Source organism: Micrasema longulum, unplaced genomic scaffold (genome assembly GCF_059751315.1).
Source record: "Micrasema longulum isolate JH-2025_06_02 unplaced genomic scaffold, ASM5975131v1 h1tg000521l, whole genome shotgun sequence".
NCBI classification, from domain to species: domain Eukaryota; kingdom Metazoa; phylum Arthropoda; class Insecta; order Trichoptera; family Brachycentridae; genus Micrasema; species Micrasema longulum.
Window position 1 is genome coordinate 79,371 of NW_028277718.1, and position 27,879 is coordinate 107,249.

General features: G+C 31.0%; 1 protein-coding gene across 1 annotated transcript in view; it reads left to right on the forward strand.

Annotated features, from left to right (window-relative positions):
- The window catches only part of LOC148280867 (pyrokinin-1 receptor-like), a 142,456-nt gene that overhangs the window by 69,290 nt on the left and 45,287 nt on the right, over positions 1–27,879 (forward strand). Inside the window, exon 3 of the mRNA XM_088227646.1 lies at positions 4,706–4,813. Within this exon, the coding sequence (XP_088083772.1) occupies positions 4,706–4,813 (108 nt within the window). The remainder of the gene's footprint in view (positions 1–4,705; positions 4,814–27,879) is intronic.

The window sequence follows — 27,879 nt, forward strand, 5'->3', positions numbered from 1 at the left end:
TTTTTAGTAATAATGATTAAATTTCTTTACTGGGCAGTCCTTTACCATGGGAACATTAAAAAACCATTAAATCATACACTATTGGTTCGATTTATATTTTTTTGGAAATTGAAAACGGCCCTATGCGGAAGCCCTACAGATTACGGGAAAAATAAACAGAAAAATATTTTTACCATAATATTTGCCGCAAGACTGTTGAAGTTTAGGTATTTTAACATTTTCATGGTAGTGTTAAAAAAAATTTTTTTTGGGGATGCAAATTTTTTTATATTTTTTTCGGTATTTATTGCAAATATAAAACATAAAAAAACTGGATGCCATTTTTTGAGCAGCTTCAGAGAATTATTTTGTTTTATGTTAAAAAAAACATCAAAATTCTAGTTGACGGTTATTACTACTAATCTTAAACACTGGCATTAATTTTCTTCATTTCTGCCATTTTTCGTTGAAACTTTTTCTTTTTTGGTTTCTGCAGACAAAAACTGATACTTTCGTTACTATTTTTACAATTCGTGTGGCTTGACTGTGATAGGAAAATCCCTTAGTGGAAGGTAGTAAGGCCTTCTCAATAATCGATGTGTCTCCTATTGCTTCTGAAATCATCTTATAGGTAAATTATTCAGTCATTCGAGGCTCTGCCAGATTATCTTTTTTAGTCAAATTCACATAATCTGTTGCACAAATATCACATTCTAGAAATTATAATATTCGGATACTTGTTGCAAGTGTAGTCCGTTTTATTTTGCAGGCTCTCGGAATTCCCCTGAAAACTATTTTTTCTCACGTGTTTTATCTTGTCAGCTAGCACTGATATAATAACATTCTCAGGATACGAAGTAATTATTTTTTTAAACTGGTTCATAATAATTCAATTAAATAAAAGTATTAAATACCATTTAAATCTTTGATGGATTATTGTGAGACGCATACAACTTATGATTCCTATTTGCGGTTGTAGGCCACCTACAGAGCCAAATTTTTCTAGAGGTTGTCTTCGACAGACTTTAATTGCAATGTCCAAAGTTGATAATTTCGCAATGGCAATAAAGTATAGTTGATCAGTGCTTGAGCTTTTCTTATTAGTGACTTCCTAGCTTCCATTCTACTGAGGTGAATAAAACTTTAAGGCAGCTTCTCGCCATCTGACAATTCTTCTATTTCTCCCGTGAATCTTCTGAGCCCAATTGTAGTTCCATCGAAATTTGCAAAAATATCACAATGTGGAACGTTATTGTCATGTGACTGGCACACAAACCACTGTTTTATCAAATTCAATTGCAACCAGCTTTGTGAAAACAATATCAGAACTTATCTTGTGTTTTTCAATTTTTGTAATTCCTCGGACATTTACAAATATTTTCCAATACACTCGGACTCAATTTTTTTTACCAGACTTATGTGTTTTTTGTTTCGATTTTTCTTCCGTGTTTTTTTACTTTTATGTTCTTTTCTTTATGTTGGTCAAAAATAAAATTAATTAGATCAGAATTTACCACAACTGGCTGAGATGGTAAAGTGGTTTTTGTTTTTGTTCTCTCACGCCCAATTAAAATTCAATAAATGACGTTCGATATGTTGTTTAGTGATATAAGGCCAACATTTTGAAGTGCAGATGACACGATAGCTACCCCTGCTTGATCGAAAATGCCATACTGATATAATGTTCTTCAAGTGTGAGGTCTTTGAAAATTTAGGAGGGAGTTTCAACAATATCCGACTGTATTGGAAAGTCAAAAGCCTCACTCACACGCTGGTTCCGTTTGCTCGTTTTTTTTTCTTATCACTTACATTTTTTACATTTAAATTATTGTTTTAAGTGTTAACAATTTATTTGGTGTGTGCATGAGTGTCATACACTAATTTACAAATTAATTTTCAATATTACTGTACATTCTGTTTGTTTACCCAAAAAATAAATAAATAAAAGGATCTAATACTTTGTTTTTGGGATTGATGTTCATTGTTAAATATCGTCTTACTTCTTAAATAACTTCTTCTTAATAATAAAATATTTACACGGTGCAAAAATATCTTTCTAATGTCGTATGTCAGTTTAAATGCCAAAATACGTACCAGATTACGTTTCCACGGGTAAAAAGCATATTTAATGGCATATCATAAACAGGCCCGAAAATATAGCAAATCATGTCTTTTCTTCATATCACCATAGTACAAAACCAGTTCAAGTTCATCGACTCACACAATTCATACAGTATTATAGAAATTTATTTATCGAGAACAGCGGTCGCGCATGCTATTCTGACGGCCGCTCGCTCAGTTTGATACAATTTTACGAACTGATTTGAGAAGATGAGGGGAAAGGGTTCATTATGAAAGCCATTGTTATGTACTATGAAATGAATGATTATAATTTTTGCATATTTATATTGCAGAAAAACATTCATTTTGTATCCAAAATCATTTTACCAAAGCATGGCTTTTTTCAATAAAAATCTAAAATTCAACCGCCTCGCGGCAAACCTTACCCTAAAATAATATTTTTTATTTTATTTTTCCCTTATTCTACATCGAACATATTTTCTCCATAGAGCCAATTTGATAATTTCATTTTTTTTCTCTTTACAAGATCGATCGATTATACACAATATTAATAATTCTTTTTACTTTCGTTTTAAACGTCAAGTAAAATTTCTTGTTACTACCTGTAGCCCCCTTATAGAACCTCAGAAATCAGAATACATAGATTTTATATTTTTTTATGATTAAATTTTTTTTTTCTTCTTGGCCAGTGGAGAAATTACAGCATAGAACACCCAGGCTTGAGAAAAATCACATCACATTTTTGTGTTTTCACCAGGAATCGAACCCGGAACCTCCAGAGCGTGAATCAAGTGTTTTTAGGCACTACACCATGGAGGCAACGAACAAAAAAACAAACCATCTCGCCGTTTCCCCGTAAAAGTGAGCAGAGAGAATAGAACGCCACATCGCTCTATCATACATCTTTTCATGCACGCGCGTCGATTATTCCGACTTTTGACATGTCCATCTTCGAGTATTTGTTGGATTTGATCTTGCCATGTCTTTATCGGTCTACTTCAATTTCAACATTCGCATTGTGATTATATCTTAGCCGTTCTTTTGCTGTTTATTCCCTCTACATGTCCAAACCAGCGCAGAGCTCCTTTTTTGATTTCGTCGATAGGACTTATCTTAGCCTTACATAATGTATAGATCTCTACATGTGTGCATCTATCGTACATAGTTTTTCCACACATTCACCTGAAAATCGCATTTTTTAAATGCAAACCCGTTGTTATTATATTATCGTTGTTAGTTTCTTAATAAAATACTGACTTGATCCCCTTTTTTATATATCCAAACCTTGTTACAAATATTATAAAAGTTGAACATTTGTTAACAATTTACCAGTTCTGAAAATGCCTTCTAAGGCGAAAGCGCTCGTTGGTCAAATTAAACAAACGTGTGAGTAAGCAATAAAGTTTTATTGATAATTTTATTCTTGTTCTAAGATTTTTAGCAAGAAATATCTACAAAAAACATCAATATAGTTTTAAGGGTATTCTCGTGTCGATTTGTTTTGTTTTTCTATGAAAAAAAAAATAAAAAAATTTCAGTTATTATGATTGACGTAAATGTTTCAGATTTTTTAGGACCATTTTCAACGAATTGTAAAAAACTCACACAAAAAAATGGAAACCAATTTGTGGTAGAGCGGGGTGCGAATCTTTGATCTCTGATCCGTGAGTCCGCGACACTAGCCACGGGACCACAAGCCGGCTCGATTCGTTCGTTTCGTTTTGGCAATCGATATCCAATCAATTTAGTTTCGGTAAATAAGGACTGCAATTCTTTTTTTAAATTCCAATTATGTTCATAGCAGGTACTTATTTATTATCTTATTTTTGAACATATGTAGATGCTTAGGAAACTAGGTAAAAGAGGTCTTCTTCGGTCAACTTTTCTCATTTCCGTTGTTGTCAAGTTATATTGTATTACAATCACAATTTTGCTTATACTTTAATCTTTATTTCTCCAATTCTTCTACCAGGTGGTGGTAATTCAGGTAAACTATTTATCATAAGTTGATAGCTATATAATTTGATCAAAGAATTTTTTTTTGTGTTTTTAAAAATTCGCTTTTTATTTTCATGGCATTTTCTGTTATTTCTGGCTCGAAAAAATAATTAATCAAAAGCATTGTAGCAAACAGCCTGCCTCAGGAAATTGAACCTAGAAGCTTTGATTAAAAAACAGCGTTTCGCTATAGAACGAGTACCTACGCATTATTGAAGTAAACAATCGGGAGTAAATAACCTCTATAACTATAAGAGTATAACTTCCTTAATTTAAGAAAATTATTTTATTTCAATTTTGATATAACTATGTCTTAAGGCTCAAAGGTCCGTGATTCGAATCTTACTCTACCTCAACATGATTCCTATTTTCTAAGAGTTTTATTTACAAGTCGTTGAAAATGGCCATTAAAATGAAATATTTGGGTAAATCATAAAAACCAAAAAATATTTATTTAAAAAAATACTTTAAAAGTGACATAAATGTATTGTCTTTAAAACTTATCCATTAGTAACTTTTGATTTCACATTGAATTTCAATTTTTCGTAAGATGATACACAAATTTTAAATTGTTTCCTGAAAGTTTCAGCTGGTGACAGAAATCTTAATAAATCTTGTTTAAATAATGTGTGTTTTTGTTTCGCAGGTTTACAGGATCCTGACCTACTTGTCTGGAGTTTTGTACTTCTTGTCAACAACCATCAACCCCTTTCTGTACAACCTTATGTCGAACAAATTCAGGGAAGCTTTTAAGGTTTGCATTTTATATTTACACTCACCCTTACTTGCGTGCTTAGCAGCTTTGAATAGTTTGTGCTTATTTATGTGTTTTAGTTAGTGATTTATTATTCTGACACTTTTGAAATGGCTAAAACCAAAAAAACGTCTCAAAAAGGTATCAATAAATAAGCGAAGATGTTTTTTTTTGTGAATTTCAATTTTTATTGATATAATAAGTTGCAAGGTTGCAAATCATATAGGTATGCATTGATAAAATATTGTCACAACTTTAACATACTTTGTACCCACAATTACTGTTCTTTCCCATCATCAGTATCCTTCATCATCATAATAGTGGGAAAACTAACAAAAAACAAAAAAATAAAAGAAATTGCTGAGAGCAAAGCTTTAGGGCTTCTACGATATTATTTAACGGAGTTGATTGTACTTTAATATTAATAAAATAGGTGAATATCCTCGATATGCGGTGTCAATTGGTCACAACCCCAACAAATTAAATGAATTAGGGATATATGTCATTAACCTGGTTCGTTTTTGATGGAATTGCTGTGGTTTGCTGGTCAATTGCGAGAAACACCAACACTAGGACAAGTCTCTGATCTAGAGCTGAACACTGGTGGTTGGTGGAAACAAATTTTATGATGCGACATACGTTCAACAAAATAAACACTCGATTCATGACACGAAGTCTTATTGTGGCGGATGATCAAAGGATACTTAGGTGGGAAGTAAACAGTGGTTGCGGATACAAAGGATATAGAGTTGTGACAAACTTTTTAACAATATACCTACATAAGTCGTTACCATTAAGTATTAATTTACCTGTCAAACATTTTAATAAACATTTGTATTTATTTATTTATTCGGAAAAAGATACATATTAAATTTTTTAAAAACGTATAAAGCACGGTGTTGAGTTTGAATACAACATAGTGGAAAGTGGAAGCACGCGTTTTAAAAGAGTACCAAAAATAAACATCATAAAATTGTTACAAATATGAATCTATTCAATATTTCGCAGCAGTCTCCTGCAATGGTTTCTCTTTTTTTTAACAGAATTCAAACTTGTACAGTTCTCCTAAAAATAGTTTTCGTTTCAAGGAACTTATTATGTTTATTCAGGATATTAAAAAATCTTGGGACCACAGAAAAGAAATTTCTTTCAGCGAAAGTCAAACGTGGTTTTGGTATCAGTAATGCAAATTACAAGAAAACCTCGTACAAACATTCAGCTGGGATTTCGTCTTGTAACCGCATGACCAGTAATGTGACTCTTTTAAAAAAAAATGTCTAATTTCCAGTACCTTCATAAATTAAAACAATGTCTCAGATGGGAAAGTCAGGTCCTTGAAGCCTCACTCTTAATGAACTCTCAAGTATTAATTGTTGTACATTTGTTGTACCATTCGACGACTTTTTTAAGTCTACCGGTGTTGAAACTTACCCGTCTTTACGTCAGGACACTAATAAGACATAGTAGTTGAACAAATATATAAAACTGAGGTTATGTGACACATGCTATTATAAACTAACACCAACGCGCACTGTTTTTTTTTTATTGAAGGAGGGGTGGAAGAAAGTAGTCAGAATTTACTACGGGTTGTTCCCAAAAAACTTTTTTTTATCATAATCAGTGGCCATCGGTGGTAGCTTGTAATACCTTGTGTCCTTTCAGTATTTTGGTTTCATATTTTTGTGCAACAGCTATGATGAAGGTGTACAATGGTATTTGCATCTTAGTGTAAAAAGTGTTCTAAAAAAGAGAGTTTTTTTCTGTGTAATACTTTTGTTTGAGTTGCATAATTCTTTAAATTGGATTCTATAGAAAACGATGACATCGCTTCCATCGGTCATCGTACTCTTTCAAGTGAAATGTGTGGGTGTGTCATCGACCATCGACTATGAACCCCTCAGATCCATTAAAATTTATATTTTTATAAACCCCGCTATATTATTGTTTTTTTAATCTTGGCCATGGTAAAAATCTTTTCAAAAACAGTTCCTTGCATTTCCTTGGGTTTCAAAAACGGACAAAATTGTTTTCGAATTGAATTGTTTTTATGTTATTTTTTAAGATATTTGAAGAGCACAGAATGAATTTCTACCCATTTATTTTATGACGTATAAAAATATATTTAAAGATCATAGAAGTTCCAAAAATTAGGGCGTTTGATTAGTGAAACTATGAAAAAAAAAAAATTTTGCATTAAAAACGTGGAGTGAAAATTGAAAAATTTAGAATGAGAGTCTTTTTTTTCAAGTCCAACATGCAAGGAATAAGCTGTTGTGGGTCTTAAATTTTACAATTTACTTTTTTATTGTCAATATGAGATTCTGCCAAAAAATTTATATCGATTTGGGTTTCATTAAAAAAAAAAACTCATAACAGCTAAAGAAAACTATTAAACTAAGCCAAAGTGAAAAAAAATATTTTTTTATATATTGTTTTATCATTGCCATGATTTTGAAAGTTCTGGGATTTTTTATTACTCTGCCCGTGATGTCACGAGTTGTCATCGGGAAGTTACGCCGACATTTCAAAATTAGAACCCAGAAGGTATCTAAATACACTAAATGTCAAAAATTATAGCTTCCCGGAAACTGGAAATCCATCACAGCACATTTTTTCATACATTTTCTGTTAATGCCCTTTTGTATTTTTAACAGCTTTAACTCTGCAGTTGAAGCTATAAAATGTCGAAAAAGATTATACAGTTATAAAAGGTCTAATATTGAAATACAAAATATTTAAAAAAAATATATATAATGTATCTTGTGATATATTTTTTTTCTCGTGTGACAGGGTTACCTTAAATTATAAAAAATGTGGTAGTATTCACAGCAGTTTTCGAGATATTGATAATTTAAGTTTAATTTACATTGCCGGCTGCATCACATGAACGGGCGCGTTAAATTGTATTCATAATAGAAAATAGCCAAATTTGACTTACGGCACTGTTCTTCGGGGAGTGCGATATATACTTATATATTAGCTTCTTCATTACTTTCAGGCGAAAACTCGTTCGTTTTGACTCAAAGTTCGACGCCTAACTCTTGGCTTACTTTGAAAGAAAAACTTTATATTGGCTTTCTTACGCAGTTTAGTTTTGTAAGTTAATTTTTTTTCTCCTCCATTAAACAATTTATTTATTTGGCGAAATTTTGAGTCTGTTCATTTCTTAAGGAGACGGGCAGGATTTTACTATCTAAGGAGATATTAAGATTAACTAAGAACTGTCATAGACTTTAATTCCATCCACTTCCAAAAAACATCGTTTACTGCCTTAGTTAGGACTAACTTAGCAAATTTGTAGTAAGTAGTAAAACGATGTATAATAAGTGTACAAATATCGAGATTCGTACACCATGTAAAGCTGAGACAAGCATTATTGACAAAATCAAGAGAGGAGCTCTGCATTGGTTTAGACATGTAGAGCAAATAGACAGCAAACAAACGGATAAAATTATCTATGATGTGAAAGTTGATGGATGCAGAAAATGAGGAAGACCGAGAAAAACATGGCACGATCCGACCCGAAAAATTCTTGAAGTTGGACATGTCAAGAGTAGTAATAGTCGACGTGTGTGCATGAGAATATGTAGAGGAAGCGAGGCCCGTATCCAAAAACAGAGTGATATGGCGTTCTATCTTCTCTGTTTATATTTACGGGGAACCGGAATTTTGTTGTTGTTATAGTATGGGAACGTTTTTACAATGTGTTGTTGTTATAGTATGGGAACGTTTTTACAATGTGTTGTTGTTATAGTATGGGAACGTTTTTACAATGTGTTGTTGTTATAGTATGGGAACGTTTTTACAATGTGTTGTTGTTATAGTATGGGAACGTTTTTACAATGTTTGTGTAATGAAGTTAGAAAAAGTTCAAAACAAATTTCTCAGATTCACAAACCTTTGAACTTAATTTTCCAGCTGAACAGATTGACTATATTTTTTTACTTTACCTTTTAAACTTATCGTCTCCTTCCGAGCGAAGAATTCTCAGCGATACTTTGTTTTTTATAAATGGCAAATAACAAACCGGATTTCCTACATTTAACTAGACTGATAATGATTAAAGTACCACATAGGTGTACAAGATAGTAGTCATTTTTGTTGTGACATCTGGTAGATGGAACTATTTTGTAAATTCGTCAATCATCAGACTACACGAGCTCGGAAACAACTATGGAAAAATTGCAATGTTTTGTTTACCATCGTCAGTTTTTGCAATAAAAATTCTCACGGCGGGCGATGAAATCAAAATAATTTTTATTACTCGCATGCGGTAAAAATCACTATGACTTTGTCTGCTTTGCTTATCTACACTTAAATAATACCGACAGTAAACTTATTTATTTTTGTTAAAACTGGTTTTATTTTGAAACACATTTAATTATGTACCAACCTATTTATTCGTTATACAATATATTCAATCAAAGCATAATGTCATTTGATACTTTATTTGTATTATTTTATTATAATTATGAAGTACCTACATATTAACTTGTTTTATCACAAAACTCTTATGTTTTAATTTTATACCAGTCCATGTAAAAGCCTTTTAGGCATATACACATAATAAATAAATAAGTAAGTGTAGTACAACAGTGATGGAAAAAAATTTGGAGAAGAAAATATGAGGTTTAAAAAATTTTGGATAGACTCAATTACGTAGTGAAATAATTCGGTTTAAAAGCCACTAGCATAAATGAAAGTTTTAGTTCTTAAAATTAGCAAAAATCAACAAATGAAAGAATTTAAGGAACACAAATGTTCAAACATAGGCAGAATGGTAAAATTAGTCACTTAAACTAGCCAACGACTAACTTTTGTTTTGTGCTTTATCTAATTGTTTTTTTTATTGTTTACTTTTTGGCTCTATGTTTATTTTCGTAAATTTATTGATAGTTTTAAGTTGCTAGAATTTAACTCGTCCATGTGGTTTGAAGCTACAAAACGATTGGTAATCAAGCTTTATTAAGCAAATTTTATCAACAATCAAAAACTTTCATTTTGAAAACGGACTCTAGAATTCCAACCATCCATACGCTCGGTAGCAGCAAGACATCTCGTTATCTAACTCCTATTTTTGTAAATTTGTTTTTTATTTTGATTTTTAAAATATCACTTGAACTCTAAACTTCATTATCACATAAAAAAATATGAAAATTGGGGTTAGATTTCGTACTGTCCATGGCTCTGTTACTACAAGACGTGCTGTAATCTAGCTCCCTTATATCACAATTGGAGACAAAAAACTGGAATACCAACCGTCTATGCGCTCTGTAGCTGCAAGATGTGCTTGGATATTTATTTATAGTACAGCGCCCATTCAAGCGATTTCTACAAAAATGCCCCTATATAAATTATCCAAATGTAATAATTATAATGACAGGTCATAAGCCTTGTAAATGCCTGAATTTCTGTATTCATTTCCATGAAATGTTCTGCATATCTGTTGTATTATATTAATGATTTTATATATTTAATTTTTTCATATACAATAGCTGAAAAGAACCAGTAAAAACGTCTAATTTATATTTATAAAAAAACTTATATTTTGATTTGACAAAAAGGAGCTCGTTGCTGCATTTGACGAGTTTTTATAACTCTTTTTTTTATTTAATTACTCGATAAAACGCTTTTTAGGGTTAAGTCAAAAAAATATTGTTTAAAAATAATTTACCTTTCAAAAATTTAAACCGAGACCCCATGGATAGTAAGCAAACGCGCTAGCTCCTAGATCATAAAGCGCACTAAGACTTATTATAGATACCCTAGATAAAGGAACAATGTAGAGCCATATAAAGATGACTTTATTTTGCAAAAACAATTGAAATTAAGTTTTTTCGTCAAAATAGTTTTTCAAATATATTATTGCAATTTTCGCTTTCCGTAAATAATGAAAGTAAATTAAATTGTTTTGTTTTACGGGGAAGTATAATAAACGGAAAATATTTTTCCATTATAAATATATTTCCCCATAATAAAACGCCTCGTTAAGGGTCTCCTTATTTAGTGCCCTTTCATACGAAAATTTTCCATACGTCAGGAAAATAAATGAGCGCACATAATATTCGTATGGAGATGAGAACAATACACCTTGATATCACAGAAGATCGTATTTTTATGAAATATTTGCATCCTACGTAAACAAAAATACGAAAAGATATTTTAAAATAAATACAAACATACATAACAAAAACAAAATTATTCTAAGGCCATTACGTCTAAGTATTTGTAAAATTATATTGAAATTTTTCCATCTTATAATTTTAACAATATTTTGAGTTTGTCCAAATTATTGGATTAAAGAACTGGATTAAACCCCTTGGGTAGTTTGTAAGATTAACACTTCACAACAGTCGTGGATCATATTTGAGAGAACAGAATATGGTAGTTTAGGCATTTATAGGGCCTAAGACCAGTCGTTGGCTGATGAGGGTGACCATGTTACATTCACTTTTTGCCTATGTTTAAATATCCATATTTTTTAATTCTTTCCGTTTGTTTCAGCTCTATAACTTCACAGAAATCTACAATTGGGGTACAATAAAAGCTTTTCAAGTTTCCATGTTTTTTTGTCGGTTTTATTTCAAAGTAATAATAAATTTTTGATAAATTCATTTGTAAAAAATTGATAGTAAAAATGTTAAACTTAAGACAAACACAAGTAATTATAAATAATTTCGGAAAAGGGGTAGGTTCTTTCATCATATGCATGTTATATGTGAATACGATGCTTTAAATTATTGAAGAAGACGCATCCTCAGATGACCACTGGTTAAACAAGGGGATGCTCGAGCGCTTGTCCCCTGTCTAATTGTCCGATATTTTAGGGACCCAGGCATGGAGAAGAAGATTTATAAATATGAAAGCACTTGTCCTCCACTCAAAAGCCAGATTATTTAAAGCCCTGGGCTTGGGGTTTGAGAACTATGTAAGAATGACCCGTCACAATAGATATACACAGGTTGTAGTAATTCCAAAAGCTTTTATAGCACTAACTTCGGTTATTCAGAAAAGTAAGTAACCTACATTTTGGGTAAAAACTCGGAAATAAAGTTTTCACCATTTTAACGTTAATTAAAAATAATGGATTGTAAATTTATACAAATACTTACCATATAATTTTACACACGTTGTTTATCACTTAACTTGAATATCATAATCGCGAAAAACATTTCCCTTATAAAGCCAAATTACAAGTTTTTACCTAAATACAAAAGGTACGCCAAATGCATGTAATGCGTATAATCTGTGTGAGTCTATGATATAATAAAAAAAAAGATCTTATACTGTTTGTTTTCAAATTCTCGTTAGCATTCAAATCTAATAATAATCAATAAATTTGCTGTGAGTTAAAAACCTTTGGATGCAGTAATTTGATGAAATTTATAACCATACGTTTGTGACATTTTTTTAAAATTCAAACACAACTCAAAATGAAATAATAATTAAAGGTTATTAAATATTTGTACATAACCACTTACCGACTTTTTAATTTCTACCGGTTTCGAGATATACCCATCTCTTTGTCAGGACACCAATTAAACCAACATGCAAAACCCACTATACACCTTCATCATAGTTGTTGCACAAAAATTTTAAACTAACACGACATGCTTTTTAATATATAACCCTTACATGAACTGATTTGGTTATGATAATACTTTTGTTGTGAGAGAAAAAATTGATATAAAATTCCCGTTAATAATGGATATACAATTGATAAATACTTTTTTTAATAGATAAGTAAGGAAAATATTAATACAAGAATTTTTATATCCTGTTAACGGTTCTTATAATATTACTTGTAATTAAAATAAATAGAGAGGAATTCTTTATTGTATTTTATCTAATGACAAAAATTTTCAATTCAAAGAATTATATTCTTAAAAACAGTAACTTTTTAATGTTAATTTTTATGAATTTATCAAGATTAGTATATACCAAAATTATTATATCATATAAAGAGGCTTTATTTTTGTAATTATTGAATAAAGTTCCTTTATTAATTGTGTAGAATGCAGGTTTAATGTTTGATTGTATCAAATTAGATAATTATTTAGAAAAATTTTCGTTAATTTTTTTTTTTAATGTTTTTTTTTATTTGTTTTTTATTTATTTCTTTACGGACATTATCCATTTAAACAATTAATAAGGATGAATATTGCAAAACAAGAATAGTTGAAAACGATAAAAAGTAATAAAAGAAGCATAAACAAACATCGGGGACATAAGGACAGGATCTGATTTTTTTTTAATAATTCGCTTCGTTATTTATTAGTCAAAACTTGATAAAGAAGCTCGTGTTGCTTTAAAACCGGTTGGTAGATAAAATAAAATAATCAAACAAAATTATCATGAATAAACACAAAGTTAGTGTTTAAAATATATTTTTTTTATTTTGATATATTTTTTTTTCTCTCTCTCTTTTCCTCGTAATTCAATTATCATTTCTGAAGTAACAAAATATTTGTTTTAAAGTTATTGTATTTCAAAGCTATCATTATTTACTAACATTATATTCAGTATGATTGTGTAGAAAAAAAATAGACTTTGGATGCATTTCTAAAATACTTATAATAGTTATTGCATTTCTATTGCAATTAATTACTTTTCAGCAGAAGTAAAAAAAATGATTTTCAAATATTCAACATAAAGACACTTTGGTTTTTATGCCCCGATGTCTAGATTCATCAATCCTCAGCACAACTAAGAGTTCTTTAGGATTTATATTTTCGTGAGTAATCCAGTGTGGAATGTAGGAGAATCGACATGGTTTAGCTCGCAATATTCATGAACATTTGCTTTCTAGACTTTATAAATTTGTTGACTGTCTTTGTCAAATATATTTATGTTTGTTTTGTTTAGTTTATATTATTAAATATTTAATTGTCTATGGACCCGACAGACGTTGTCCTGTCCGAACGTTGGTTTGCCTGCTATTATCTTGGAAAAAGACTTTTCATTGATAATTAGGTACCCAGATAATTGTTTGTGGTTGAATTCCAAAACCAAAAATAAATATTTTTTCAAAGATGGCATTCTTTTCGCAAACTTCAAACTCCGATCTTCTCACCAACAGAGGGGTGTACTTATGTAAGAATACGATTTAAAAAAATGTATTGAATTTAACATTATTTTAGTATTACAAAAATCCAGTAAACAGAAATAAATGGGTAGAAATTATACGGAATTTAAGGAAAGAATCTGATTGAAATCCTCAAGAAACAAATGCTGTTTGTAAACATTCAAAAACAAATTTCTTTTATACACAAAAAACAACATCTTTCCATTTTTTTGTAAATGCATTCTCCTCGAACGCAGCTCTAGTGGATCGATTAATAAAATATTTATGCTCTTTACTTCTTTTTTACATATAAGATCAAGATTTTAATATCTACGAACACGCACAGCGCAAAGATCCATATTTTTATATATGGATCTATAGTATTTAAATCGGTTAAGCCGTTTAGGAGGAGTTCGGTGACATCATACGTACCGAGGAATTATATATATAAAGATATTTATACAGTTTAATTTCGTTTTGTATGTCGTCATTTATGGAAAACCGCAAGGGGTGATTTTCAACTAATTATTGAAAGTTGTTGACTCAGCTTGAGGTTCATCTAAAACGACAAGCGTTGGTAGTTCTACGGTTTTTGTTATATCATGCCGTGAACTAAAACTGTATCAATTTATCGAAGATGTCGTCATGGCGGTTTGTTTTAGAATGTTTGCACGTTGTATGAAATTTTTCCACGTCGTGGACATGATACGTTTTTTATGATTAGTCTGTAATAAAAAGGGGATGAATTGACGTTTCGTTCAGCAAAAATGACACATCATGACTCAAACGCAGCTGTGACATAAAAAAACATTATTGCTTTTATACTGTGTTCACATACTGACATACAAAACCGTACACTGATACACACCCTATTATACAAATATACCTTTGCCTTCTTCAAATTCATTTTTATATCATTTTACCGAACAAGAATAACGTCATAAAATGTAATTTAAGCAATTGTACAAGTACATATGTATAATTAGCAGATTCATTGCTGACAAAATCTGCGTTTATTTTAATTAAATAAAGCATTATTCTTACAATAGAGAAAACCAATATTTAGGTTAAAAGGTAGATATATGATCAGCAATGTTTTAAGTACACCGCAAGACAAAAAAAATTACGAGTTTACCTGCTACCGCGCCCCTTGACTTTACTGAACCCTTTTTCTAAGAAATCCTTTATCGATACCTCTTTCTTTTGTTTAATAAATTAAGGACACTATGTGTCACCTTTCTACAATATTTACATTTTTAAATGTCTCAACAGTCTTGTTTTACCCGCGTTTGAGTGAACATAACACAACAATCATGGAAAGTGCAAAGCAAATGTCGATTGCGATAAAATCCAAAATAATCACATTGTCGCAAGAAAACATATCTAATTGTGAAATATCTCGTCGAGTTGGGTATTCAGAAGGTGCAGTGAGGTTTTTATTTTAAAAAATCCAAGAAACTGGATCCATAGAACGGAAAAAAGGAAGCGGACGGGGGCGCGTGACATCTGCCCAAGATGATCGCTTAATAAAAAAAATTGTTATGCGCGATCGATTTTTAACGGCACCTGAAATACACGCAAAGGTGCAGTCTACCAGCACATCAACATTTTCAGTAAAAACAGTGTCCAGGCGGCTGTTGGAGCATGGTTTCCAAGCACGGAGTCCCGCAAAGAAACCATTACTCACGGACAAAATGAAGAAGGCTAGACTGGATTGGGCGAAAGAGCACCAGAATTGGACCTTGGAGGATTGGCAAAATGTTGTTTTCTCTGATGAATCAAAATTCAACCTTTTTGGTCCAGACGGCAGAAAGATAGTTCGACGAAAACGTGGGGAAAGATATCATCCGTCGTGCGTCACTCGAACCGTTAAACATTCACCCTACGTGATGATTTGGGGGTGCATGACAGCATACGGTTTAGGACCTCTAAATTTTGTACAGGGTACGATGAATGCCATTCAGTACAAAAAAGTGTTAAAAAAACATATTATTCCAACAATCGAGGACATTACGCAGTATACCGCGGACCCAATTTTTCAGGACGATTCTGCGCCGTGCCATAGAGCCCGCACTGTGAGTACAAATATATATATTTTTTAATGCATTTTGTGACCACATGATAAATAATTTATTGTTTTTTTATAGATCAATGAATTCAAGGAGAAAATTGGCTTAAAATCGTTGACGTCGGGAATAGCCCTGATTTGAACCCGTTAGAAAATTTATGGGCGATTATGAAAAAAAAAGTCGGGAAAAAAAAATCAAAAAACATTGAGGAATTAAAAAAAAACTTAATTCAAGTTTGGGAAGAAGAAATAACATCAGAAATTTTAGATTCGCTTTACGCTTCTCTAAATAATAGAATTTTACATGTTATAAAAAATAAAGGTGAATTCACTAAGTACTAAATATTTTTAAATGTTATAAATATGTTTAAATGTAAAATACTTTAATTTAAAATAAAGCGATAAGAACCTACTTCTTAAATATGAATTAAAAAATAACATGTCTTTTATTATTCCATCACAAACACTCGACCATAAATGAACCGTTATGGGTCTCTAAGGTTCGGGTAATCTGATACCTGATATATAATGGCAATTTCTAAGTACAATTCATGAGTAAGATTTTTTATTTTAACCTTGAAATAACGAGTAGTCATCACATATGTCAAACAATATAAAAAAAACTAATTAAATATCAAGAATAATTCATTATATGTCAATTTTAGTTTTTTTTGAGAACTCGTAGATTTATTTGTCTTGCGGTGTATGTCCAAAATGGATTGTCTCATTCGCCAATACCAATATTGAACCAACTGTTTCACAAGTGTACAGCTTATGTTAGGTTTTTGTTATTTACAGTGTGTGTTTTGTAATATAAATTAAATAGATGAACATAAATACCTTGTTTTCAAAACTGTCTGAATGTTTGTTAATCATCTTCGTTTTTTTAAGTTAATCTTCTTTGTTTATTCTCAAATGTAATTTAAAAAAAGTATATTGTTAAGTGTCCTCGGCACAGGAAACCCCAGTGAGGTCACATCATTTTTATTATTAACTATAGTTTGTAAGCAAACAATAAAAATAAATACCTAAAAAAAAAAATGCTCGTAGGCTGGCTGGATTTTACTCCCTAGAGAGTTACATTGTAAAAAATGAGGAAAACATTATTGATAACGCAATATGAAAGGCTAGGCATTTACAAAACTAATGACATGTCATTGGCTGGTTTAAGTGACCACGTTAGACGCCATGTAACTTTCACTACTTTGCCTGAGTTTGTGAAGTTGGCTTTTGTGAAGTTTATAAGTTTATGATGATTTAACTAACTGATATAAGAAGCATACAAAATAATTCAAACACAAATCTCACCGGAATCTTTTTTTTTTATTGAACACTTTATAAACATGTGCATATAAGGGCGGGGATTGCCTTGAAGCAATTTTCTCCTGCCTACCCAAAATGTTCAGTTAAAAAAAATAAGAAGTATTAATTATTCTAGGTATATTGATACAGAATTTCATAATTTAAAACAAAACTACACTTAATAAAAATCTACATTATACTATGAAAAGAGGAGAGGGGATGGGAAGGAAAAAAAATGACATAATAAAACTCAAATATTTAGAAAGTGACATTACAATCTTGATTAAAGTTTAATGAAGAAGGGGGTGTCTTTAACATTATTCGATGGATTATTTTACAATAAAGCTGCTACTTCTCTTCGTTTTAGTTTATTTTTGTTCAAGATACCAGTCGAGTTAAGTGTACAAGAGTTGTGAGAAAGTCTTTATTTATAAAATTCAAATTAAACAAATAAATTCTTTTAATTATTAAAGGGGGTTTGTTGCAAATTTTGTCTAAAGTTGTGGTCATTATTTATTTCTATTTCGTAGAAAAAAAATTTAAGCTCTATTTCTGAAAATTTGCGTTTTGGTCAGTTGGACAAAAACAAACTGAAGCAACGTACAGTGAAAGAGGAGGCAAAAAAATTGAGCCTGTAATTGGTATTATATAAATGGGTTATCTTGTTACAAGAACGAAAAGATAGTCCATGTTGTGATAAAGGTATAAATAGAAAATAGGTTTCAGATTATTAACGATACAAAACTCAACGGACTTAACCATGACACCAATGAGACCGCCACTTGAAGAGATTATGGCTTTATGTATCTTCGTATCATTTTTTATACTCATTATCTGTACTCTTTTTACCATGTAAGATAGGTACTCGAAATAACTATGTTATTATGTTTTTTTGCAAACTATCAAAGAAATGTTTCTTATAATTGATATTTTCAGTAAAATTTCATTAGTAAAGTTTTCAATATTATCGGATTTTCTTGTCTTCTTGTCAAATATTCTATTTTCTTTATTGAGTAAATTTGTGAGAAAATTTGTTCAGGGATCATAGTTAGGCCAATGTAATTACAGAGCTGTAAATTGAAAACACCTGTCCTGATAACAAAACAAAGGATGAAAACCCTTTCTTTACACAAGAAATTTTGACTGTAACAGTTATCTTGTTTGTTACTTGATATTACAGAAATTAACCGTGTAAATTTATAAACAGAGCCTTTAATAAGGATCTTTGCACAAAAATAAATAAGGATTTTAAAAACTTATATAATTGAAACATTTGATCAACACGTTAATAAAACAATGTCTACTCTCATATATTTTAACAGATGTTTTTCCAGAATTTTCCTTTTTATAATAAAAAACCATATTTTGAGTTGTCCAATTTTTTGTTGACAAGGACTGGATTCAACTCCGTGGGGAGCTGTTTATATTAACAAATTACAACAGAGATGATGGTCATTTAAGAGAAGGTAATATAGAAGTCTAGGCATCTACAGGTCTTTTAACCTGTCAATGGCCGGTTTAAGTGGCCACTTTACAAACTGTGTATATTATAATATATTTAAGTGTTGCTGATAAATCCACCTGGTCCACGAAAAAGTATAGAAATTGAAAACATAACATTTTTAGGCACAAACATCAACAGATGAAATAATTGAAGGAATATAGATGTTCAAATATGGGCAGAATGTTGAATGTAACACAGTGTGTAAAGTGGCCACTTAAACCAGCCATTGACAGGTCATAAGTCCTGTAGGTAACTAGACTTCTTTATTACCTTCTCTTAAATATTTTTTATCTGTGTTGTAATATGTTAATTGAATAATTACATTTCCGTCGCTCCAAACAACAAAAAGGGTATTGTCAGGTTGAAAGGGATGAATTTCCAAGGTATTCTAATCCTAACAAACATAAAATATTATCTCAATCTGGTTATGGTTCTGTGGCTAGTGTCTCGGACTCACGGATCAAAGGTCTACGGCTCGAATCCCACGCTAACCCAACTCGATTACCATGTTCTCAAAGTGAGTTATTTTCAACTTGTTGAAAAATGCCAATGAAAAATTAAAAATTTTGTAAATAATATAAGACCGCAAATATTAAGAATTTTTTTTTATCTACGAATTGTCAATATTTATTGACGTTTTGTTATTCGGAGCAATCATAATGTAAAAAAAATATATTTTATTTAAAGAGTAAATTTCGCTTAACTACGGGTATCTTAGGCATACACATTTCAGTGTCCAGGCGGATGATGAATGCAGTTGTGCGTCGAATGGACCCAGAACTCTGAACGAGTGCTTTCAACTTGATAATAGCTTTCAAGTAAAAATACAGTCTAAGAAAATTAATTGGAAAATGTTCCGGCATTTTGTGTAGCGGTTAGCGCGTAAGCGTACCAATCTTAGATCAGGGTAAGATTTTTGGTAGGGTATACGTAAAATATTTTTTACATTGCAATATTTTGTGGTTTTGTACACTAAATTATTTTATTGTTCCTATACCTCCTGACTAACTCAAATTGTCTAGATAGGTTTGTGTAAGTGTTGTTTGTATGTATCTACATAATATGTGCTGACACGGAAAAGGGGCATAAATCTGTGTGGTGTAATTTAACAATATGGCTGTTTTATTTATTGAAAATTAGGGCCTCGGTGGTTCTTTATTAATTACAAAAGATATAATATGTTTTTGTACGTGTATTTTTTTTTTCTTCATATTTATGTTCAATATATGTTAAAGGCAATTTATGCCGTTTATGTAAAATAAATAAATAAATATAAATAAAAAATTTCAACTTAAATGCTTGAGTATATTTTAATAGAGTATTTTCGTTGAGATGTCATATTTATTTCTTTAAAAAATCGCGTATTTATATTTATTTACGACTTGTGCCCTTTTTTTATCTTATTTTTTTCTCCATACTCAATCGATTTGGCACTAAGTGCACTTAGGTCTAAATTCATAAATACATTTTAGCTTTGCTATTGCTCAAATTTGAGATATATTTCCACTAAACACTCATTTTTTCTTCTTACACTTCTTCTTATATTTTCTTTCTCGAGCTCACCTTCAACTATGTAGGAGGCTCTAAAGATATTGGTACTTTCTTTTGAGGGTTCTACCCTTTGCTGTCTTACTGATATTACTACTACTACCATCACGCCATTTCTTGTAGGAGTAGGCAGAGAGAATGGACTGCCAGAGAGAATGGACTCTTCTTCGACATTCATACATCTTGTCATCCACGTTTTTCTATTCTGCCTGCTTTTGGCATGACCAGACATAAGATTTTGGTTTATATAATAATGCCACGTCTTTTTTGGTCATCTTCACCCCACGATTCCGTTTTTTCTCGCCATTTTTTGCCGACTCAAAGGATCAGGCCAGAAAGGTAATGTTTGGTCAGCTCAATGCTTTTCAGGCACTACACTGATAACAGCGGGATTTAGAATTTAGTCGACTGTATGGAAATTGTTACTCACTTTTAAAGTTTTTCTTCTTCCATCACAGATACCGGTATCGTGTAGATGATGATGAATTGTATAATTAAGCCTGTTTATACAACACTTACTTCACTTTGTAAAAAATATGCTAACGCTGTATATGATAAAGATTTATCACAGTGACAACTTTTCACATGTGACTTGCTCACAGGACGGTAGAAGCTCAAGAATTTGAAATTGGAAGGATTTGGGAAGGAACGTGATAATTACAGTCTTATATGAGTTGCCAGTATAGAAAATGTAAATTCAGTATGCAACACCTGTTTATTTATTCTTTCGTCATCCATTCGTTCTACATGACCAAATAATCTCAGAGATCCTTTCGTTATTTTATCAATGACTTAGATTTACACTCTCGCCTGATTTCATCATTCGTAACCCTGTCATACATTAATTTCCCACACATTTGTCTTAGAGATTGCATTTTGACCATGTTCACTCCACTTTCATCTTTCCCTTATTTTACTGATAAACTTAAAGTTATTTTGTATAATTACTTAATCTCACTGAACATTAACATTTTTTCTCTTTACGTTATTAGGGCGATATTTTTTTTGGCTTTAGACATCTTTGACACGACGCCGACATTATCTTGAATTTTTTCTCCTTATAGCAGGAAATATGCGGCAACTATTTCATTTCGCAGGCGGACAATGTAGGTTTTACGTTAATTTTTCATATTGACCAAAAATAAAGTGTCCTTTTATAGTATCATAGATTAATACTATTGCTTTACATTGCGCGCGCAAGTTGGCTTGTGCCCGTATTCCATGTTACGATTTACAAATATCGACTTAGACCCAAATGTTAACTCGCCTTTTTATCGTTATGAAGAGTATTTTTTTACTTTTCTTTATTTTTCTAGTGTATCTGTAAATAGAGTATTAAATTATATTAATAACTCAATTTTGAAAAAAAATAGACTAATGCCCCTTTTCCGTGTCAGCACATATATTTTAATGTGTATCTAAGAGAAAAGACCATTGCAGGAGACTACTGCGAGATATTGCATAGCTTTATATACTATTAAGCGTATTGTCCAGATATTTATTGAAATATATGCTTATGAAATAATTTAAAATTTTTGTTTTTGCTCCTTTTTATTTTGTTTTGGTCTTTTTTGGAATATGTTGATATATTTTGGATGAATAAATAATTAAATTTTACATGTATTTAAAAAAAATGTAAATGGGCATTTTTTTTAAATTGCGCTTTCTGGCTGTAGTAAAAATCAATATTTTTTGTAATTCGTGTTTTAGTTGTTTTTTGCAGAAGTTAAGATATATCGTAGTTGAGAAAAAAAAAAAAAATTAATAGTAGCCGTCGTATGCCCCTGTTAGGTTTACAAAATATTATTAGTACTAATCGGTCAAGAAAGTCAAGACATCACAATCAAAGATTATTATACAAACGATTTTGCTGTGTTTTAAGAATCGTTTCCTTTCCGAAAGATAAATAAAAATATACTTTTTGAAGTAGAAACTTATGACATGTTTTATTAGAAGTGTACGTAAAAAAGTCGTAAGAGCGTATTTTACGACTTAAGCAATAAATTTTATTTCAACGTCATCGACCCGTTTTTTTTTCGTTTACTGTTTTGTTTTTCTTTGCAATGCAATAAATTTTAACTTTAATAAGAAAGTTTACTAGAATATGTAACATGGGTTTTATTTCAAATCAAACGATAAACTTAGCACTACAAATTCTCTATAAAGGAAATAAAACTTAACAGTAAATCTTATATCGCCCTTACACTGGTCTGTACGTTTGCTAACCATGCACGAGGTCTTTGGTTCTTAACGTGATTGACATGAAAAAAATCTTTTAAAGTATATACACTACAATATTTCAAGGTTTATTTAATAAATTTAAATAAATAAATGTACTTTATTATAAAAATTACAATTTTAATTGAGGCTGAAACTACGCTGGTCATTTAATTAAAGTGCACTCCTGTTGACTGCGAATAACCGACTTATTGAACGAATTTTATTTTTGCTTTTTTTGTCTTCCGCTCAAACACCGGCTACATAACAGCGTCTCTGTTTTTTTTGTTATAAGCTTTAACTTTAAAGTTTAAGAATAATATTGTTAGAGTAAAAAAGAAATCAAACTTGTTTTATAACTATCAAGTCCAGAACCAAATAGATCAGCCTAGTCCTCATACTGATTTCCATATATGTGGAGCCTAAGGATAGGCAAGTGCATGTGATAGTTGGTTCTAGAACTTGCAGAACAAAAAGGAGATCGGTGGTGGGTATGTGGACCAGGTACACGGAAACACACCAACTGTAGCAAATGAGGATAGTCAATTTACGAATTGATCACTTTATAATTAAATATAAGGTCAGTTAGGATTCTTCTATCAAAAAGTCTTAAAAGATTTGCTGAAGATAACGATCGATTATAATTAAATAAAGCAGCTGGAATATGAAGTATAAAATTAATATATTTTAGAAATTTCTTAAAAGATTGAAATTTTTAAATTATTTTTTTAACCTTCTAAAAAATATACGAATTAATTTCTGGAGACATCTTGTTCAAAAACTGAAATACCAACATACAAACAAAACTGCAAGTGAATACACAAAACTACATAACTTGGCTTTGACTTTTAATGAACATGTCGTGTTGTAACCAATCATAATTATTATGTCTTTATTTATTTATGCTTTATTTAGTTAATTCATAACATCTTATGAACTCATATAAACTTTTAATAACATTAAAAAAATATATCATGAACATATTTTTTCAAATTAATTTTAAATATTTTAACCCTTTTTGTTTATTTTATTTCTTCAGGTAATTCATTGAACCGCATCCTTAATTAACTCTTGTGTGACTGTGATGTCACACTAGTTGACATAGGATACAAGACTTGATATATCTCTCGTTTTTTAAAAAGATGAATCCGTATTTTTATTATTCTTCTAATGGACATTTTCACACCGGATTTGGAAAGTACAATTTGTATAACTTTGCTGGACTTTAAAACAAAAAATATTGCTCCCTGCAACGCGGAGAATGAATGTCCGCTAATTCAACAACACATCCTTATAAGAGAGAGCAAGTAGATAATACTCATAACAAGGAAGACAGATGCGCTGTTCTGTGGCGGGTGTTATTTAAAACAGATTCAGAATTCAGTAAGTTGATGGCAGTGATGGGGGATGCACGCGCGTAAAATGAGCAGCGTATATAAGATTGTTAATTTATTTTGCTATAACAGGGCTGAATTTTGTGTTTATTTGCATAAATTATGGATAAAGAATTAAACGGTATGTCTCCATGTTTTTGATTTTTTTTCAATTGTCTGAACTTAAGATTATTCCGTCTTTTACTAATTGTAACACGATGTTACATCACTGCTCGCAAAGGAATTATTAACCAAAGTCTTTTTAGACTTAAGTAGTATTAATTTCAGGTTTTAACTTTTTTTAAATTGTCGTCGGGAAAATTACTTTCCTGATACCTCTTTAATTGCTTCCATTGAAATTTCCGACCAAAGTTTTCCGTAATTATTTATCTCAATTCCGGCTCTTCGCCACCGAAATGCGGCGGGAAATTCATTTGGCTCTCGTATTAGCTTATTTTAGGGTTAGCCAGCAAGTCACGTGGGTTCGAAATTACATCGTTGGTCAAAATACCACCCGGGGCTAGAAACAGATCTCGCCCTCGCCCGCCCTAGTTCGTGACACCTCGAGTATTCGCATTATTAGGGGCTAAACAAATACTTCGAGGGATTTTTTCATTTTATTATCAAATTTGTAAGATAAAAACGTTTAGGGTATACACAGTAAATAAATACACACAGTAGCGGCAAAAATACGAAAGTTGAACAATCGAGAACATTTTGCTCGAGAAGTTTTCGTCAATCTAATTAAATAGTATTTACGAACAATCGACATTTTTTTTTAAAAGTAATTATTTCCGTTTTCGTGAATTTTTTAAAAACTAGTTTTAGGCCATCTTTTTTAAGTCATCACAACCGTGTTATATAATGGAAAACAAATTGTTGTAGGGCGGGATTCGAACCAGCTCCAAAGTCCGCGACACTTCCCTCAGGATCACAATCCATCTCGAATTTGAATGTTTATGGAGTTGGTTTTAAACAAGTATAAAAAATTGTGTATCTGGGCAGAATGTTTCAAGACGTTGCATGATCAGATAATCCAAAAGCTTTAGTCTGGTCATGTCAAAAGCAGACAGAACCGATGGGAATGTTTGACAAGATGTATAAATGTAGAAGAAGCTAGAAATGTATGCCAGGATAGACGTGTGTGACTGTCCATTCTCTCTTCCTACCCCTACGGAGAATTGGCATGATGGTAGTAATAGTAGTAGTAGTGGAATTGGTGGCAAATCTGTGAAACGGGAAATTAAATCAACAATAGTTTCGCTTTTACCGATAAAGGATTTTTTTCACTCATTAGTGTATAAATCATTTCAGATGAGTCGTATTTTGATTATTTAATGCGTTTATACGGCCCGTCAAGCTTTCGTGTGTGACCCCAAACACATTTTTTATTAGCGATGAAATTAGTCATTAAAAAATACAGGACTGTATAAAAATGTTTTTTCATGCGGCTCACGTTGTTTGCATCGACGTATTTTTGTATATAATCCTATTCCAAAATTAAGTACGCAAAAAACGTAAGCAGAAATTGAATTGGCGATTCGCACCTCGATATTAACATTATAAACCCGATTTAACATAACAGTAAAAAAAAATCCCGGTTATAAAAATCACACTGATTAAAAAATAAACGCTCGATAGATTTATATAATACTAAGCGCGTTGTCCAGGTGTTTATTGAAATATATGCTTATGTTATAACTTTTAAATATATTTTTGGTTATTGTTTAGTAATGTGCGTGCTTCTCCTTTCCATTACGTTGTATCAAAACTCAACACAGGGCTCTTAGCCTCATAGAGTAAGGGATACGTCATTATTTTTTTGTTATATATATATATTTCAATAAATAAAATAAAAACTTAACTTTCATGACTTATTTTCAAAGGTGTGTTAGAAGAATAAACACAAAAAAAGTAAACTTGCCATTTTGTAAGATTTTTTTGGGAATTGTTGCTTGTGATCATCAAAAATAATAATTGAGTTATTATTCTGTAATATTAGGTTTCTATTTACTAAATCTAAAAACAAAAGATGTTTAATTTAATTTCTTAATTGTAGGGATCCATCTATTCGAATTTGAATTTAATTATTTAATGTCACTCGGGGTATTTGCGTTCTTTTGCCCACGCGTTCTCGCCCTCATAAAATACAAAGATTCAACAAAACAAATTACTTGAAGATTCAATTCAGAGTTCAAGTGAAATATAACCAAGAGAAAAGCGGGCGGAAAGTATAGCCCTCAACTTCGTTTTCGCCAAGTTAAAAATAATGGTCATAAAAAAGCGGAAATATTGTAATGGATGGAGAAAAGTTTTACTTCACATGGCCTTAGTGGTTTAATTAGCCTAGATTTAGTCTTGCCAGTTAAAAATAACATTGTCGTTATAAACGTGCACTTAAATCCCTTTATTTTTGTTTATTTTTCCTTTTGTACCATTTACAGTCATTTTAACTTCACTGGCCTATAAAATCAGGAACATAATTTTATTTCCTTCAAATTGATATTAATTGTCGTTTTTCTTTCAAGTAGATATGTGAAAAAAGTCTTATAAATAAAAAACAAATTTCCAAATTGAGTTTCTCCAAATTTATTGTTGATTTGCAATTTTCTTTTGTATTTAGAGAATGTACATTTTAGTGGAACGACATTCAATGGAAATAATTTGTGTTTTTTTACACCCAAATATCTCTTGACTATTTGCGTACCAAGATGTGATATTTTTATAAAAAATAATATTTAATTATCATATTTTAAAACAACAACATACTTGGAGGCCCAATCACAGTGGAGAATAAAAATACAGAACAGCCTGGCTTACAAAAAATCACATTAGATTTTTGTATTCTTTGAGACTCATAGTGATTTTAATAGATAAAAAAAAAAAAATAACCCACTAAGCCTCTGTTTTAAAGGGTTGTCAGTTGGTTGGAAAGAGAGGATATAGAAGGAAGCAATGAAAAATACACCGCAACACCCAGACCAATTGAGAAAAAAAGATTTCTTTCTTGCAACTGGCGGGAATCGAACCCGCGACGCCAGTCCCACAGTTAGCCGTCTAACCAACTGCGCCACGGCGCCTGTCATTTATAAATGTAAAAATAATTTATTTTTTTATTTTAATCATAAATGATATATGTAAAAAAATACTGTTTTATGGATGTTGTTACTTATAACTACTCTTTATCAATTATCTGTTGAACTTTGTTAATCTCTTGTTAACATTATTACAATCTCAAGAGAATAATTAATGAGCTTATAACTAAAAAAAATGAGATCATTAGTTATTAAGGTAAATAGTTATAATCTCATTAAACATAATAAAAACTCCGTCCAGTCTACCCATCAATTTTTTGTTTATTTATTTAAATTTGGTTTATTTGACAGATTTAAATACATACAGCCAGTGAATTAAACACTCAAATAATATTGTTTGTTTAATATTGTAGATAGACAGGTTAAGTTGATATTTTTGTTATACTTTATTGACTTTTAAGCAACATCGTGGTGTAGTGGTCAACGCATTAGATTTCCATGCAAGAGGCCTCGGGTTTGATTCCTGACATGATAGACATAAAATATTTATTTCGAAAAGTCTTTTTACAAAATAATATTTTATAGTTCCTAGACTGGTACTTGAAGCGTAAGACTGATCATTTTATCTTCATGTAACAAACATGATAATAATACGCTGCGATTAGTGTATTAATCCAGTTCCTCATGCACCATTCGGTGCGGAAAGGTAATAAAGATAATTAAAAAATTACAATAGGGATGTAGAATACCTTAAAGAAGGAAATATAGAAGTCTAGGCATTTACAGGACTTATGATCTGTCATATTGTAATAAATATAATGATAATGATGAGTACCAATGAAGAAAATTAATGTTGACTTGATATTTATTTAAAGTTAAAATAATTCCTTTTTTTGCCATCAGGTTATGCCTCATTAGGACTATGAGGCTTGGTACTGAAAACCAATTTATGGCA